General features: G+C 40.2%; 1 protein-coding gene across 9 annotated transcripts in view; it reads left to right on the top strand.

The window, feature by feature from the left end:
• The window catches only part of TRIM2 (tripartite motif containing 2), a 158,937-nt gene that overhangs the window by 95,392 nt on the left and 45,072 nt on the right, over nt 1-18,473 (top strand). For 4 of the 9 annotated variants that reach the window (XM_072975446.1, XM_006213168.4, XM_031670004.2 and 1 more), the window contains 2 exons: nt 11,796-11,980; nt 16,955-17,192. In XM_072975446.1, coding sequence (XP_072831547.1) covers nt 11,796-11,980; nt 16,955-17,192 — 423 coding nt within the window. Of the gene's footprint in view, nt 1-11,795; nt 11,981-16,110; nt 16,173-16,954; nt 17,193-18,473 lie in introns of those variants that run through there. The other 5 variants (XM_031669987.2, XM_031669983.2, XM_031670006.2 and 2 more) reach the window with 2 other exon arrangements.

The raw sequence follows: 18,473 nt of genomic DNA, 5'->3' as shown, positions 1-18,473 counted from the left end.
GATCTATACAATGGAATATTTTTCAACCACATAACAGAATGAAGTACTGACACATGCTACAACAGGGATGAACCTTGACAATGTTACACTAAGTGAAATAAGCTAGACACCTAAGACGACATAGTATATGATTCCATTCACGTAACAGCCCAGAATAGGAAGTCTATAAAGACAGAAAGTAGATTAGTGCTTACTTAGGACTGTGGGGGATAGGAAAGTAGGGGGGATACCTAAAGAATACAGCTTTTTGAGGTGATGACAATGTTCTGAAATGGACTGTGGTGATGGTTGCCCACATCTGTGAATATACTAAGAGCTATTAAATTGTACACTTTAAATGGGTGAATTGTATGGTATGTGAATTCTCTCTCAATAAAGCTGTTAAAAAACAAAGCAAAACTTCTAAAGCAGAGTGTTAACCTGGGCTTTGGAGAACTGTGTACCACCTGGAACAGCATGCCAGAACCGGCATGTCTGCATTTCCTGGGTCTGTCCATTTCACTTAATTCTCTTGGACCTCCCTCCCCTCGGCAGAGCTGAGCACTCCTTCACAGGGCTGACTGCAACCACTATGCAGTAAGAATGTGATGAATATTAATGTAATCAAATATGCAAATTCAGTCTTATTATTTAAATAAAAATGATTAGTGTCCACTTTTTTAAAGGAGTCTTTTTTTTTTTACTTTTTAAAAAAATTGTTGGTAGTGGGGAGGTAATTAGGTGTATTTATTCATTTATTTAATGGAGGTACTGTGGATTGAACCCCAGGACCTTGTGCATGCTAGGCACACACTCTACCACTGAGCTATACCCTCCCCCCCACCATGTCTACTTTTAAACTAGTCAAGGAATAGAATGCAATACGGTTCCCTGCCTCCACAGTAGAAAAGAGAATTATTGTGAATTCTATTCTGATATGTAAGATTTTTTTGTTCTAAGGTATTATTTGTAATGTGAAGATCTAATTGTTTTTATATGGCTGCTTGCTGATCATTTTTATCTTACTAAAACCTTTTTAAAATCAGTTGGATGACTTGATAAGAAATCAAATTATGTAAATATATAAAGTTCGACAAGTTTCTCAACCTTTAACTGAAAACTTTTGCATCATCAGAAAAGCGAAAGGTTCTGTTCATTCCCTGAATCAAATAAACGTTGACTTATAAGCGTTTTTCCTGAATGACTAGAACCACAAAAAGCAGAGAAATGTCATTTGCATTATTTGACTTTGAGGACCTATATTTTATAGGCCCTTTCTGGGTAAATACCAACAAGGGAAAAAAGGTAGCAGAGGCTTGTTGAACCGGGCTGTTTTGCATTTTTTTAAATTTGCACTTGTGTTTCAAGCTTGGGCAGTCTAAGGAAATAGATCATCGCTCTTTTAGGGGAGGGTAATTAGGCTTATGTATGTATTTATTTTTAATAGAGGTAGTGGGGATTGAACCCAGGAACTCAGAACTCGTTCATGCTAAGCATGCACTCTACCACTCTTCCCTCTCATCATCACTTTTTTTTTCCTAACTAAAGGAAGTGCGTGTGCGCTCTCACACTCCCCCAGAACGCTCCTCTAAACTTGAACTTTTCAGGCTGAGGTCCCGTATGCCTAATTTTCTTTCCGGAGTCTTTTCTCACTGCATCGTCTTTTAGATGATCAGCACGCCCTCTTTCCGATCTGCAGCTCCTCGCGGGTCCAGCCTGCGTTGCGCAGGGAGGTGGGCTCCGGTTGCCTCTCCCGCCAGTTAACCGTGCAGTCCCCCCTGGTGGTGGACCTCGCGGCCCAGCACGAGAGCGTGGAAACAGCTGACTGCTGACTCAGAGGGGAGAGCAAGCCACCCACGAATCTCATTGCAGCTCGCTGCTGCATCCCTATCCCATAATCCCTTGCTTGGTTTGCTGCAGTCTTTTCAACAGACGCTGAGTGAGAAAAAGATGTCCTGTGAGATAAAGATTGATTGCTTTGAATACCGAATGGGGTCTCCCACTTGTTAATGACCCAGAAACATTCCTGCCGACTTTCCTGAGCCTTCTCTTATTTCCTCCGTTTTTCTCTTCTTCTGTTCTGTTCATGAGCTGGCACATCACTCCATAGAGCAGAAGATATGCTGGGCTTCTGATGATGGCTGCTCTGCATGGTAGGGAATTTTAACCAGTCTCTTTGCATGGTGCTTCCAAACTTGAGATGTTAACAGAAATGCGCATTGTTCTTTGGGGTTGCCGCGGGGCTGCAGCGCCAGGCTGGGGAGGATTTAATTCTTCGCCTCGTTAATTAGTCTGTCTGCAGAAATGGGTAGGTCTTAAATGTTCGAATTGCTTCGTCTTATGCCAGGTGAATAACTAATTTCTCCTGCTGTCTCTTTTCTGCCCCCGAACCCCCAACTCGTCTCTCTCTTGGTGATGCTGTATGCTCTAACTATAAGATATAGGGAGACCCACTCTTTGCTTAAACAAAGGCATCAAATTAACTAGACTGGGAAGAAAGTCATGCAAGATTTTTCTCATCCAGTTTCTAATGTGATCTGATGAGATTTTGATTTTTACTAGTCTATATTTTAATATGTATTTCGGTCTATTTTAAATATAAGATTTTTCCCCCCTGCGTCTCCCTTTTGGGTACGAAGATGGGGATGAAATTTTGCAGGACTCCTCCCTCGGTACCCCAGGGTGGAGAATGTGCGATTCGACCCTTCCCCCACCGTGCCCTCTGTTCGAGAACCCTGGGGTGGAGTGCCACGGTTCCCAGTTACCATTGGAAACCCATTCATTCATAATGCATGACTCGACCCTCTGAATTCTGAATGCCATTGATGATCAGAAAATATGCAGGAGATCATTTGGGGGTTTTTTTCTGGCATTTTCTCCCTCTGCCTTTGAAGTAGGCTCAAATCTGGGTGGAGTTCAGTGGCAGCATTACACAGAAGGGGGAGAAAAAATACCCAACTTGGGTTGGACCTTAGGTTTGCTTCCTGAAACAGTGGGTATCATTTTTGTGTCCGAGAGCTTTTTCTACAATGATGCCCCACCCTGTCATTATTCCTTATGAAGGGTGGGGGCGGATAGGAGACAAGTAGGAAGTCTATTTAAGCTAAAAATTGAATGTTAATTAGTGGCCTTCTGAACCAAAAGGTAAAATGATATTTCTGTCTTAAGAAAAGATGCTTTCAGTGTCAGAGCTTTAAAGAACACTTCTAGATTCAGAATGAGGCGTTTAAAAAATTATTAGTTCGGTTATTTGGCTTAGACCATTTTACAATAGTTTTATTCCTCTTGAGTCAATTATTAGAGGTTTTTTTGTTCTTGGTCTTGTTTTACTTTGAATATGGAAGGAGAGCCGTTTGTTTGCCCAGATTCTTAAATCGATTTCTCAAGTATCAGGATTCATTTCTGCCTACTGTGAACCTCTTTTCTAGTGCCTTTCACTATTTTCAGGGAGATGCTTTACCAGCTCTATTCCCTGACCCACTGTGGCGTTAAATAATGCACGCCCCTCCCGAGCAAGCACACAATGAGAAGTTTCCTGTGTGCTGTGGAACAAGAAAGCAGCTTTCTGCTGCAGGGATGTGAATGGTGGCCTTTCCCCAACCTCTAAGTATTTCTTTGCAGTTTTCTTCTAGAAAGACACAAGGGATTGGAATTGGAAAGGTTATAACACAGCTGATTGTGAAAATGTTCTCTAATAGAATGTGCTGTTTCAAGAAATAGGGATGCAGCATAAAACGGAGAACAAAGTCTATATACATTTTTACCACGGTTAATATTATAACCCTGTGATGACTTAATTTTTTTTTATTTACATGGTAACAAGAGCTTAGTGGATTTTGTTGCTTGTGAAATAAAGTAAAAAATATTCACTCTTTGTCTTACTAAAAAATAAAAATGTCCTCCACTTGGATATCTTTAGACATTAATTTCTCCAAACTTATGACTTTTTTTAATCTGTCCTGATTAAGTAGGAAAAAATCCTAAATATGTAGCAATTCTAAAAAATTTAACTAAGCTTAGTTTTTAAGACTCCTTTGTGCCTTTTTTCATTATTTCTCTGATAAAATGAAGACTTCAACCAAACGATTGTATGTATTGTTGAGATGTATAGGAGAGAAATACTTTTAAACTTACCAAAAAAATTGCTACCAAATTATTTACTACCAATTTTTTTCTTTTAAAAAAATGTGACTGAATTACCTCCAACTGTGGCAAAATTCTAATTTGCACACACCTGTAATTGCTTTTTTTTTTTTTAATCTGATGCCATCTGGGCCCCTTTATTAATTATATAAGGATTTTAGTGTGAATATGCATTATAATGGGCTTGGCTATTAAAGTTCTTTGAATACAATTATTGTGCACGTTGTTTGAATTTAACAGATCAGGTGTCCTTCTAGAATTTGGAGATTTAGATTAGACCAAATACTGAGGGAAAAGAAGCCCAGGATGTTCAAACAGCATCACGGAAGGAGACATTCAGGATGCTTTTTGCATGCTTGTCTGTCTACCCTCTTCCACTTTGCCCTGTTCTACGTTCATATTCTCAGATAGCTTCTGTTCTTCCAGTAAATGCTTCTTCTTTTTTCATTTGTGTAGTTTTTTTTTTTTTTTTGCTGCTGCTTTTTTTTTTGCAGGAGGAGGGAGGTAATCAGGTTTCTTTCTTTCTTTATTTATGTTTGAGTTAGTTTGTTTATTCAAATTCAAATAATATAATCCAACCTCACAGTGTACACAGACTAGTTAAGTAGAAAGTGGTATTTTTTTAAAACATTTTTTTATTGAGTTAGAGTCATTTAACAATGTTGTGTCAAATTCCAGTGTAGAGCACGATTTTTCAGTTATACATGAACATACATATACTCATTGTTGCATTTTTTTCTGCTGTGAGCTACCACAAGATCATCTATATATTTCCCTGTGCTATACAGCATAACCTTGTTTATCTATTCTACAGATGCTTGTCAGTGTCTACAAATTTTGAACTCCCAGTCTGTCCCTTCCCAGCCCCCTCCCCCTTGGCAACCACAAGTTGGTATTCTATGTCTATAAGTCAGTTTCTGTTTTGTATTTATGTTCATTTTTATTTATTTATTTATTTTTAAATGGAGGTACTGGGGATTGAACCTAGGAACTCATGCATGCTAAACAAAAACATGCTCTACCACTGAGGTATAACCCCCTGCCCCGCCCCTGCTTCTTCTTATTCTCAAAAACTTGTTAATTTAAGTAAATATTTATTCAAATCAACAACAGATTTACATAATATGCTTCTTATCCACCAGGGGCACGAAGGGGTTTACTATGATGTAGGCCTGTGTCTTCTGCAGTTCTGAGGTAGAATGAATTTCTCTTTCCAATTTCTCTTCCCCCTTCTCGCTAACCTCACCCAACTCCCAGAGCTTAGGGCCCCGGCTGCCCTCTGCTTTTTCCTGGAATACGCAGCCTCTCTGTGTAGTCCCCAAGGAAAGAAAGAGAAGACACTTGGCAAGGTGATGGAGGAGGAGAGATGAGACCCTGCTCATCTTGACTGTCCCTGGGGATTGTGGGCTGAGTGCCAATTAGCCTGACCACTTAACACTCCATCACACACACCCTTCTGGCACTTAGAAAACCCAAAGCAAAATTTAAGAACTGACTACCAAAGGTGAGGATTTTTATAAAGAAGGGAATGGCAAACAGTTATTCTACCAAGGAGAGAGGAAGGAGAAGCAGGCATAAATACCATTGACAAGTTGGAGGCTTGGCTTAAAAATCAGTTTCCAAATGGTAAAACCCAGCAATTTAGGGAAGTTGTCATACATCTGACCCTGGAAAGAAGGAGAAACCATGGAAAGCTTGGGCACATCCTTCCCTGGAGACAGAAGTTAAAGTAGATGGTCTCCTGGGGGCTGAGTTAATACTCAGTGGTAGAGCACATGCTTGGCACGTGCGAGGTCCTGGGTTCAATCCCCAGTACCTGCATTAAAATAAACAAATAAATAAAATAAACCTAATTGCCCCCCTACAAAAACAACCCCCCCCCAAAATTTTAAAAAACCTCCCGAGTCCCTCACATCCCTTCTCCCTCTTCCCATTCGCACCTTTTGTACAAAGACATTGCATCTGGCTTTTCTTTCTTTTGTTAAAAAGTATTTTATTTATTATTGTATTTATTGGGGAGGTAACTAGGTTTATTTATTTTTAGAGGAGGTACTGGGGATTGAACCCAGGGCTTCCTACATGCTAAGCATGCGCTCTACCTCTTGAGCTATACCCTCCCCCTACGTGTAGCTTTTCTAATTTACAAAATGACCCATCTGGGATAGAAGCTTGATTTAACTAGAAATAGGTCACCCTGTTTTTTTTTCACTGCAGATTGCCCTCTTTTCTTTCCTTTAGTTGAGTCCTCAAGAACAATGCAAACTCCATGGCAGATGAAGAATATGCTCATAAATTTGAATAATTAAAAAGTCCTTGTTTTGAAAATTCTATTTTAATCTGTGCCTTGAGCTCTAGGGACCACCTGCTTGGGCAGGTAAAAGGTAGCACATTGTGAGTTACAGATAATCCTATGGGTTCAAGATCTCCTTTCTATAAATGTACCAGAAGATTTTTCACTTCTTGGGAAGCTAATTTTAGCATATCCGCACCATTGTTATTGGCCCCAGAGCAATAAAAAAAAGTAACAATATTAATAAATAAATTCAGCTAAGTGGCAACCAAGAGAAGCCCTAACCAGGAAGGCCATAAAATTAAGTCATAGAAATGGAATCTAGTGCCTTTAGGATGATGTATAAACAAAGATGCTTACCCACAAATCACATGTGAAAACTTTATTTTCCGAAGGATTCTTGACCTGTTTCCCAACCATGTTTCCTTAGATGAGCCAGACAAGCTTTCACCAGCTCTCTCCCCTCCTCCAGAATCCTGCTTTCAGTCTGTCTTTTCTCTGCCAGCCTCCCTCCCTGCTCCCCTCCACTCTGGTATTAGCAGTTAAGGGTTTGGATAGTTTTCTGATCTAAATGATATCATGTGGGGCGGGAAGTGTGGTTTCAGCTTTAGAACTGTGGACGCAGGCATTTTCATTTCTTCTCTTCCTATCGAGTTCTTCTTTTCCATTTGGTTGTAATTACCTCCAAGTTGTAGGAGATTTGAGAAAGTGGTGCCAGGCAAAATACCAGGGATGACATGGGGAAAGATATGCTGGGACAGGATTTTTCTGTGCCTGAGGATTGTGTGACGTGATTGCTACATTGTTCTTACCCACACGAGCTGGGTTCAGTTGGCAAGTCCCCACTAATAAGGAATTTATGTGTTATTTCCGTGCGTCTTCAGTAGTTCTCAATTTCTTTTCCTGCATTTGTGAGTATGTTGAAATATGTCACTAAATATTTACTGTCTGGCTCAGGGCTGATGTTGCTAAGCTTTAGACTCACACAGGAAGGCAGGTCATGTCTGATGTCGAGTGAAAATGGTCACATGACCGATAATGCCCATGCTCTTTATCCTGTAATTTGCAAGTGCCGCTCTTCTCTGCTACTGGAACTGAGTCTATTCCCATGATATACTTCATTTGTTCAGTCCATTCAAAAAAAAGAGTGTCTACTATGTAGCGGGCACAGGTCTAGGGGCGGGACTGCTGCAGAGCAATCAGACAGAAGTCCCTGCCCTCGTGAATCTGACATCCTAGTGAGGTGGGGGAGCAGACAGTATGCAAAACAAACATGTTGCACCCATTATTGGAAAGAGACCAGTGCTGTGGGGAAAAATAGAGCCGGATCGGAGTAGCCAGTGCTAGGAGGTTGGGGGCAAGTTTCAGTTTTAAACAGAACAGTCAGATTGAGCAGGTGCAGTTAAGCACAGAGCTGGAGAGGGGAGTGAACCCCTCTGTAAGCAAGATTGTTGGTTTTCCACCGACGGGGAACCTGAGCTTCCCCACACAAGAGCTGTTACATTTCAGTGTAATAATGTCAATATTACACTAATGTTGGCTATTTATATAGCTTTAAAATGGCTCTTGCTGACTTCGCTTCTGCATCCTTTCCTTTCTGTTGGACTTTTATCAATGTGTCTGGTGCTAGTTCCTTCATCCCAAACCGTTTGGGCTCCTTCAGAGACAGAGTCCAACCCAGGCGTGTTTTCACGTGTCTTTCCAGAAATTAGTTCTGTGGATCCCCAGTCGAGAGTAGTTCTGTATTCTGATCTCTGTTAGCGTGGACTTACTTCTGCTGGTTATATGAGTGAGAAGGCTCTTTGACACTTCAGAAACCAAGATGGGAAAAGGAGAACATTTGAGAATCTAGATAAGTATTGACTACTTTTCTAATCAAGCAGACCAGAAACTTCTGGTTGTGCCCAAGCGCTCTGATGAAAGGCTGTTGTATATTTTGTGTATACTCCTGGCAGCTTATTCAGATTGATGGAAAGCTTCCCTGGTGCTTATTAGCACATTCTGTGACTCCAGTCTTCTAAGCACATTATCCCTTCAGGAGTCAAATTTCTTTCTATTGTGTGTATCCAGTTATATTCAGGGAAAGATCATTATCTTGGCAGAGTCTTAGGTTGGGGATCTTTGGGGGTTGGAATCCTTTTGTGTTGATTCTGGGGGTCCTGAAAATCCAGATGTCTTCAACAGATCTCTTGTGACCGATTGTAATATTGTCAAGATTTTAAATTAGTGTTAATGAGTTAACTTAATTTACCATATAAACTATCAGTACTAACAAAGACTTACTCTCACCCACTACAATAATTATCTTAAGATTAGAATGAAACTTAGAGTGAAATATTTTTATTTCTGTTTTGGAGAATAAAAATGTCAGCTTAGGAAATTTTGTTTAGTCAATGTCTATAATTTGATTAAAGCCTTGCCAAAAATCCAAAATTTTAAGGTTAAAAAAAAGACTAAAATCCAATATGATATTTTCTCTCTGCTTGTTCAGTGCTCAGCATGACTGATTCTTTCAAAGGGTAATATGAACATTTTCAAAACTTATTCAAAATAAAATTTCATTTTAACTGAAAAGTTCAACATGATTTTTTTTTTAAATATGACACGCTTCACAAATTTGTGTGTCATCATTGCTCAGGGACCAAGCCAATCTTTTTTCTTTTTTAATTAATTTAATTGAAGTACAGTCACTTACAATGTGTCAATTTCTGGTGTACAGTATTATGTCTCAGTCATGCATATATGTACATATATTCATTTTCATATTCTTTTTCATTAAAGGTTATTACGAGATATTGAATATGGTTCCCTGTGCTATACAGAAGAAATTTGGTTTTTATCTATGTTTATATATAGCAGTTAACATTTGCAAAACTCAAACTCTCAATTTATCTCTCCCCCCAAGTCACTCTTCTGTATCATTCCAATGTTAGTGCTGCTGAAGTGAGCCCTCTATAATTTATAAAAATTATCAAGTCACACACACACACACACACACACACACCAGTTGTATTAAATTTGCTTAAGATTAGGTCTCATCAACTTATCAGATAAAGCAGAAAACTTGAAATCTGAGCTTTCTGAGTCACTGATTTTACCAGATGACCTTGAGCTAGTCATTTAAACCCTCAGCTTTGGTTTCCTTATCTTCAAACCAGACAAATCCATTCCTTCTCTACTCTGATGTCATAGGGGTGTGATTAAAGAAAGCAGAAGACGTGCCAACATTTGATTTCCTGGGAGAAGAGTTCCATTTAATCCCATCAATGGATATCATTCTCTACAATAGTTCTGTAGAGAGACAGTCTACGAAAGCCTAGCAGATAATGCTGGCTAATTAGATATGTCACATCTACACTGCTTAACTAACGCAGCGAGTCCTGTTCGAACTTGACCCTCTGGTACAGCAGGTGCTTTCTCTAGCTCAGTCTGTTGATTAGTCATGCTCTTCAGAGACCTGACCTGGAAGGTACAGAACTGGAAAATAGGTGCGTCATGTTTGTAACTCTCCTCAAATATGTCTAAATAGCAGAATTGTCTTGATAAAAGTTGACATACTTTTTGAAAGTTGGTGATTTGATAGGGAGAAAGAAGAACCATCATTTATATTTGGAAAAGAGGGTTTCCTTTAGAAAGCATAGAATTGTCAATTCTGTAAACACAGGTCCCAGGCCAAGTTAAAATGTTGTATAAAAACCCGGCTTCCATACATAGTACACCCTTCTTAAAACACAAGGTCAAGGGAGGTACAGCAGCTGAAAAGGTCATAGTTTTACATTCTGGCAAATTTCCTAACTGAGCCTCGGTTTTTAAAAATCTGTAGAATGGGAATAATACTCCTTCCTGACTGGGATCATATTGAACATTAACTACATTTCTTTTTTTGTTTTTTCTTTGGAAAGAGCATTTCTGTTGGGAATTGGGGGGAGGCTCTGGACACCTTACAAATATTGAGAAAATTCAGAAGCGAATTTTAGCTCAGCCTTGGTGGGCTTTGGGATAGAAGCCAGAAATTCTTTAAGGTGGTAAACGAGGCTGTGTTATATGTGGTGACGCTTCCCTCCCTTATTCTTTCATAGGCCCTTCATTTTCTCTTTGTTATCCTCTTCCAAGTCTCCTTTTCTGGCCTGATCGCTCACATTTTGAAACCTCCTCTGAATTAATTCACTTCACCAGACCCTCAGATACCAGTAGAGATTTCTTAAAATAATAAAGACCACCTCTAGACTTTGTCCCTGATCCATGGCAAATATATTTTAGTATGAAGTCTACAGATCTTTAGCTCTGAAGAAAATATTCTGAACCACATACAAAGGTTTTCATTTAAGATTTTAACTATTCCATTCCTGCATATGAATAGTATGTAGGGGAGGGAAAACTTCTCTGATCTTAAGTTCTGTCACCGAAGGCTGTGAATTAAAGTGACAAAAGACATATATCAGGAGAAAAGGTGTATACATTTTATTGATATTTCATTTTTCCAAAAGAAAAAATACGTATTATATTTTATTGAATGTTATTGAGTTAATATTTTAAAATATTTATTTATTTATTTTCATTTTTTTTCTTGTGTATTTTTGTTTGTTTGTTTGTTTTACTTTGTTTTTGTTTATGGCAGGGGAAGGTAACTAGGTTTACTTATTTATTTTAAGGGAGGTACTGGGGATTGAACCCAGGACCTCATGTAGGACCTAAGCATGCGCTCTACCACTTGAGCTATATATCTCCCCTGCCTCATTATTTATTTTTTAATGGAGGTACTGGGGGAAAACTTCCTTTACAAATAGGAAATGTGTGCCCTACTTTTAGGCAGATGGGAGGGGGCAGAGAGCTTTTCCTCATCTGCGGTTTCTCAACTGCCTTCAGCTCAAAATAATCCTTATGTCAAAGTGGCTTATTTTGAGCCCCTTCTACTATAATACTTGGGAAGACATTTTCTCCTAATAAGACCATTCTACGTAAGGTAGACTATAATGGTCTATATATTATATTATATATAATCTAGGCTATAATATTTTAATAAGACTATAAACATAGATTCAAACACAGTCCCGGCTGAAGCCATGAACAGGTGCAGCTGTGTAAGTATTCCTCCATTCAGCTGCCTCTGCTTTGAAAGCCAGCAAACTCCCTCTTTGTACAACATACTTTCTTCTAATTTGTCTTGTTTGCGTGGTGAACTTGTGATTATTTTATTGATTTACAAGACAGGCAGCTCACTGTATACCGTCTGTAGCGAGGAGGGTTGGTTATGGTCATTCTGAGGTCACTGACATGGAATTCTGCCTGTATTCATAATACAGTGTATAATGAATGAGCCTATGACTGATTTGCATTTATAGATTATCATATGTTTTTCCATCTTGGTTTTTCTGTCTGACAGCAGCAGCGTGCAGGGTCAAAGACAGCCGGCCCCCCATGTCAGTGGTCTAGGATGGCCAGTGAAGCCACCAACATCCCAAGTCCTGTGGTACGCCAGATTGACAAGCAGTTTCTGATTTGCAGTATATGCCTGGAGAGGTACAAGAATCCCAAGGTTCTCCCCTGTCTGCACACTTTCTGCGAGAGGTAAGCCTCCTTTGTGCTGGGGGAGGGAGTTTCACAGACTGACCTCCTGCAACCTGCCAAAGGGTTCTTTCCAGAATTCTCCAGTTACCTATGGGAGACAGTAAATCTTTTGTGCTTCTGGTAGACATCTAGAAACATAACCACGAGTTGCCAATAATTTAGTTTATCTCAAATAACTCTAAGTAGGAGGAAGTAATCCAGTAGCCACTGATTTATTTCCATGGGAGATGGAACATTAAATATTTTAAGATTGAAACATTTTTAGCACAGGGAACTATATTCAATGTCTTGTAATAACCTCTAATGGAAAATAATCTGATAAAGAATAGACTTATGTACGTAAATATAAATGAATCATTTTGCTGTATGCCTGAAACATTGTAAATCAACTATACTTCAATTAAAAAAATGAAAAAAAAATTTTAATTTCCCTTTGTTCCTTGTGACACAGTTTTTGCCCACCACACATCTCTCAGAGAGGATCTTTGGTGAGGCCAATTAAAAGTCTATCATTTTCTCCCACATAACAAATCAGGTAAAATACCTGCATATATGAGGAGTTAGTTGAAGAGAGATCTTTCTTCCAAAGATGCTTCAGAAGACGCATACTGATGGCACATGTTATGATGTTGCAGATGAAGGAAAAAAACTGTATATATATATGAAATAATTATAAATTACCTGAATATACAGTTTGCTACATATGAAAACACACTTCTTTTTTTTAATCTTTCTTAAATAGTTTTTCCATTGAGTTAATCAATTTTCAAAATATATTTTTTACCCTCTTATTCAGCTTACACCATCAGCAATTAAGCATTAAAAACACTGTTAGCAATTAGTTTATCTGTGGTCTACTTTATTTCCCTAGTAAGTTTACATATTTTTCTTTTTTTTATATTACCTTACACATTCACTGTTTTGGGGTTTTTTTTTTTCTTTTTGAGTTTTATTAGATAGAATTATTACAGTTTGCACATATACATTATATTGCATGTAAATACATATATACAATATACTGCACTTTTTATTAGTTTACATATGTGTACTGATCATTGTTTCTAAGAACAGATTAGAGCTTTAGCTTCTTAAACTTACATAGTTATCAAAGGAATAAAGCCAGCCACAAAATAAGAATCAACAGAATGTGGTAATCCGATCATAAAGGACAGTCAAATATGCTTTTACACATATTCAAGAAATTACATATTCAAGAAATCAATCATCTAAGTTATAAATAATAAGTAGTTCATTTGTGTCCTTTTTTTTTTTTGATGTGGTATACGGATCAAAGTATTTTTTGTTTGTTTTTTATTTTGGTGATGGGGGAGGTAATTAGGTTTATTTATTTAGTTAGTTAGTTAACAGAGATCCTGGGGATTGAACCCAGGACCTTGTGCATGCTAAGTACGCGATCTACCAGTGAGCTATACCCTTCTCTCCTGCATATTTTTCTTAAAAACAAATATGGTAATTATTTTTATAGCATTTTATTAAATATATTTTCCTTTATTACTTAATGCACAAAATTAATTTTTTTTACCTCCTATCATAGAGCAGGAAACTGGTATTTCCAATGACTTCACATCAATGCTAATTACATTTACCATCCAATCTAACATACATTTGTTATCTGATTGAACGTTCTTTGAGTTGATTTACTTTGGAAGGTCTCAGCTGCAATAGAAAAATCACATCCTTGGTGGTGATGGATGGATGGATTCGGTGGATTTGTTACTGGTGGTTGTGGTGTTTTGTTTCTTTGTTTTGGGTTGTTGTGGAGTGTGTGTGTGTGTGTGCGTGTGTGTCTACTTTTTGTTTGTTTGAAGTGGTGGTATATAAGGGCACCGATACTTTATTCATTTTATATGTCGGCTTATGCACTTTATAATTCATACTCCAAAATGGCTAAATGGAGAGTGACTTCCCCCTCACTCCATGGATGTAGCTAAAACATGAACCCCAGCTGACTGTCCACGGTTCCCCGGGCTCACGTGGTAAGATGACTTTGAAATGCAGCAGTCGACACAGCCTGGAACTCTGTACACGATGCTGAGAGCCACTCAGTTTGAGCTTGGCAGAGCTGCCCCATCCCCCGCTGTTCAATGCCTGGGCAGTCTGTTGTTTGGCTTCTATTTCCTTGCTCTGATAGGTGAGAAGCAACCCTTCTGGGCTGCCCTGGGTCTGCTCCCTGCCGTCTCAGTGAGGACTATTTCAGCCCACTTCCAACTCCCATCCAATAGCTAGTGGCAGAAATTTTCAAGATCGTACCATGGCAAGTCCCTATGGAATGCTGTATGTTGACATTGTTTTAGCATTGTTTGCATTGCAATTATGTACTTCCTTAAAATAGGAAAATTTTGTTTACATAGAGACAAAATTTCAAGGCTGGTCTTACTGTCATTGGCGAGTGAGACCTAAGACCCCTTACCTCCACCTCCTGCCGGGCACAAACACCAGCCAGTGAAGAGCAGCCCTCTTACTGTCATTTCTTCCAAAATGCCATCAGTGGGGCTTGGAAGACAGAGAGTCAGTCCCTGGCCTCATGAAGCTTACAACTAAGTGGAGGAGCCAGTTGTTAACCATCTAATCACTACGGTTAATGTGAAATTAAACCAATGACAAGTGCTACATACCAGGCGCACACAGGCGGCCGCATAATAGAGGAATTTGCTCTAGTCAGGGAAGGCTTCCGTGCAGAAGCGATGATTAAGTAGAAATCCCAAGGGTGAGAAAAAATTAATTTAGCAAAGGGGAGTGAGCAGAAGGAAAGAATTTCAGGGATGTGCAAATGTGGAGAGTGAGAGGGACCGTGACACTTAGGAAGAACTTAAATAAGCCCAGTGTGGCAGACATGCAGCAAATGAAGAAGAAAGAAAATGTCTAGGTGTCAGATCATACAGGTGCATAATCTGTATCACCACATACGGACTCCTGTCTTCCTTGTATGAGGGGAAGCCACAGAAGGGTTTCACCTTCAAAGTGAGAGGAAGGAGAATGGTGAGCTGTGAGTTTTGAGAAGGTCACTCTGGTTGCAGTATGGAGAAGGGTTAGCGGGGTACAAGGGGGATGACCGGACACCAGGTGCAGAGCGACTGCAGAAACCTGAGAAAGGGTGGTGTGATGCAGACGGAGACCTGGAGAAGCTGGAAAAATATTTAGGGATACCCAGGCTTTGGTGATGGGTTGGATGTGGACAGTGAAGGCCAGTAAGGGAATTACGGTTTGAAGAACGACTCCTACATTCTGGTTTACTTAGATGACTGGATGGAGGTGTAGTTCATTGAGATTCGGGGGGTGGACACAGTTTGCGGGAAGGTCAGGGGTTTGGTTTTGAACATGTGAGTATTAGGACCTGTGACACATCTAAGAGGGGAGGTCAAGAGATCAGTTGGTGTACAGATGTGGGGCTCAGGGGAGACATCCGTGTGGGAAGAAGCATAAATGTGGGAGTGTTATGCTTACTTTTAGGCACTACAATATAATGCAATACCCCAGGGAGAAAAGAAGGCTTACAGTAAGCCTTGCTTAACTCCAAAGTGTATTGATTCAGTCGAAAAGAGCAGGCAGAAAGAACCCAGTGAGTGTGATGTCATAAGCCAAGGAAGGATGAAGTTTCCCAAAAAGGAGGGGTAGGGAGATTGTGGTCAAACGTGATGAATACTGTTAAGAAGTCTAGTAAGACAGTATTGAAAAGTAAATGTCTGTTAGATGTAGATGTCGCTAGTGACCTTAGAGAAAGCTGTTTCGTCTCTGGTATTGATTCAGTGCTATGCCACCGACGTGTGTGACATTGGGAAGGTCAGCTTACCTCCTCCGTGTCAATTTCCTCATCTGCAAAATAAGAGAAAAGGAGCGAAACTGGAGGTTTTCACATTCTGTCTGCCGGAGAAACTGGTAGACAGTATACACTGCAGTTATGGAGAGCTTAGATTCTGATCCCAGGTTGCCTGCGTTTACCTGCTGCTCTGCCTCTGACCACCTAAATCCCTCGGGCAAATAGCACCCTCTCTCTGCCTGCAATACCGCATGTGTCTGAAGGAGATCACAGGGTTATTGGAAGGACAATTGACCCTTGAACAACACAGATTTGGACTGCACAGGTTTACTGATTGCGGATTTTTTTTCAGTGGTGAATACTATGGGATTCCATGATCTGCGTTTGGTTGAATCCTCAGACACAGAACCGCAGGTGCGGAGGAACCGGGTAATCGGAGGACTGGCCCTAAGTACATGTGGATTTTCCACTGCAGGAAGTGTCGGCTCCCCTAAACCCTTAGTTGTTCGTGGGCAACTGTACTTTGAACTTAGTGAGCAGTGTTACTCATTATTAGCCATACATTTTGCTAATTAAATGAATTAAATTTGACACCTTTTAAAGAGAGGTCAGGATGGTGGGACTCCATCCCTCTTTCAAACAAAACATTTCCACTTTGATATGTTTTCAGCACCTGAGATCTGCTGATGATTTTGTATGTAAAAAGAGTTTAAATGTTAACAACAACAAAAAGTGACATGTTTCTCCCAATTTGTGTGAAAGTCCACAAATTCGTGAACACCATACTAGATATTCTAGACCAATCTTCACCTTGAATGTGCATACAAATTGCCTTGGAATCTGATTCATTGGGTCTGGAGTGGGACCTGTGGTTCTGCATTTCTTCCAAGCTCTGGGTTGAGGCCGGTGATGCTCACCCATGGACCACACTTTGCTGGTGTGACAGAGCTCTAAGAAACACTACCAAAGCCAGTGAGATTCTTCTTCTTTTTTTTTTAGCAGAATCCTTTGCCTGATCAGTTGACGGGTCCAATGTGAGGTTACTTATTAACCTCAGAGATATTCTTTTCCCAGTAAAGGAAGCTACCACGGAAGATCGTGCCGAGTAGCCCTGTAGTCACTGAGAACGTGTATGGTATCCATTCCAGGAGCCCCGCTGTGCTGACAGCCCTCCTTCTCTTCTGCTCTGGCAACAGGTGCCTGCAGAACTACATTCCCGCCCACAGTTTGACCCTCTCCTGCCCAGTGTGCCGCCAGACCTCCATCCTACCCGAGAAGGGGGTGGCCGCGCTTCAGAACAACTTCTTCATCACGAACCTGATGGATGTGCTGCAGCGAACTCCAGGCAGCAACGCCGAGGAGTCCTCCATCCTGGAGACGGTCACCGCTGTGGCTGCGGGGAAGCCTCTCTCGTGCCCAAACCACGATGGGAATGTAAGTGAGCGGACTGCAGGTACTACTGCGTGGCCGTGTGGCTGCTTGATTTGGGGAGGCTTTGGGCAATCAGAGGTTAGACACTAACACAGAACTCCACCTGGAAACTGAGTGATTCAAAATGCGTTTTCCCAGTCCTCAGACTATTTTGCCTGCTTCCTTTCTCTGACCGAATTTAAATAATAAAATCAATCTTCATTGTGTCTACTTAGCACAAATTGTTGGTTTCAGCAGGGGAGCTAACCTATAACTCTGCAAGCTGGGCATACTTCGCCCCCCATAAACATCTGTATAATAAATTATAAAGATGTCTAACAGATAAGTTCTGCAAATTGAGAATGATTATTAAAATATTACTGAAAAAAAAACAGAGAAGTAACACTAAAGTGTTACTAAGTGTACTAAAAAGCTATACACTAAAGGACAAGACAGAAAAGAAAAGAAAAAGAAGTTACTGAATTACAGTTCTTTCTTTTTCTTGTAAGGGAAATTTTACTCACGCTCCCTTAGACCCTACTTCTTAATCATAAATAGAATTTGAAATTATGTGAACCTCTCACAAGAGATTATAGATTATGGATTCCAAACATATTTCCTGCTACCAGCAAGCACAGTAACCATTGTAAACCCAGGAGGACAGCGTGTCCCATCAAATAATGGATTCACAGTAGCCGTGTGCCCGGACAGGCAGCACTGCTTAGCAGCTCACTGTTGGCTTTGGACTCAGATTGTCTGATTCAAATCCTGCTTTTTAATTCAGCCCCTGTGTCAGCTTTGGCAGATTTATTAAACTCTCGGTCTCACTTCCTCATCTGTCAAAAAGAAAGCAATAATAGTTTCCCATACAGGATTATTTGGAGAATTAAATATTTAAGTCAGAGAAAGCATGTGGTAAGCTCTCCATAAATGGTAGCTGTTAAGTTATTTCTAGCTTATGACTTCACCTTTTTCTTTATATAATGGCCACTCCAGAAGTATTGGAAACTGCTGTAATAAAACTCTAAGGCAACAAGAGATCATTAGAGCCAAGCAATAAGTATTAGCCATAATGACTGACTGTTGAGTTAACTCTCATACCACTCCCTGCCCACTGTGCTGCAGCCTCCCTGGCCTCCTAGAACTTTCCATGTGGTCTCCCACCCTGGAGCCTGGCTGTTCTCTGTTCCTGATGACCGGTATGCTCCTGGCTCCCTCTTTACGTGGCTGGCTTGTTCTCATCCTCCCTGCCTCAGCACAAACTCCTCCCATACAGAGCAGTCTTCCCAGATGCCCTAGCTAAGG

Source organism: Vicugna pacos, chromosome 2 (assembly GCF_048564905.1).
Source record: "Vicugna pacos chromosome 2, VicPac4, whole genome shotgun sequence".
In the NCBI taxonomy this organism is placed as follows: Eukaryota; Metazoa; Chordata; class Mammalia; order Artiodactyla; family Camelidae; genus Vicugna; species Vicugna pacos.
This window is presented reverse-complemented; position numbering and strand designations above follow the sequence as displayed.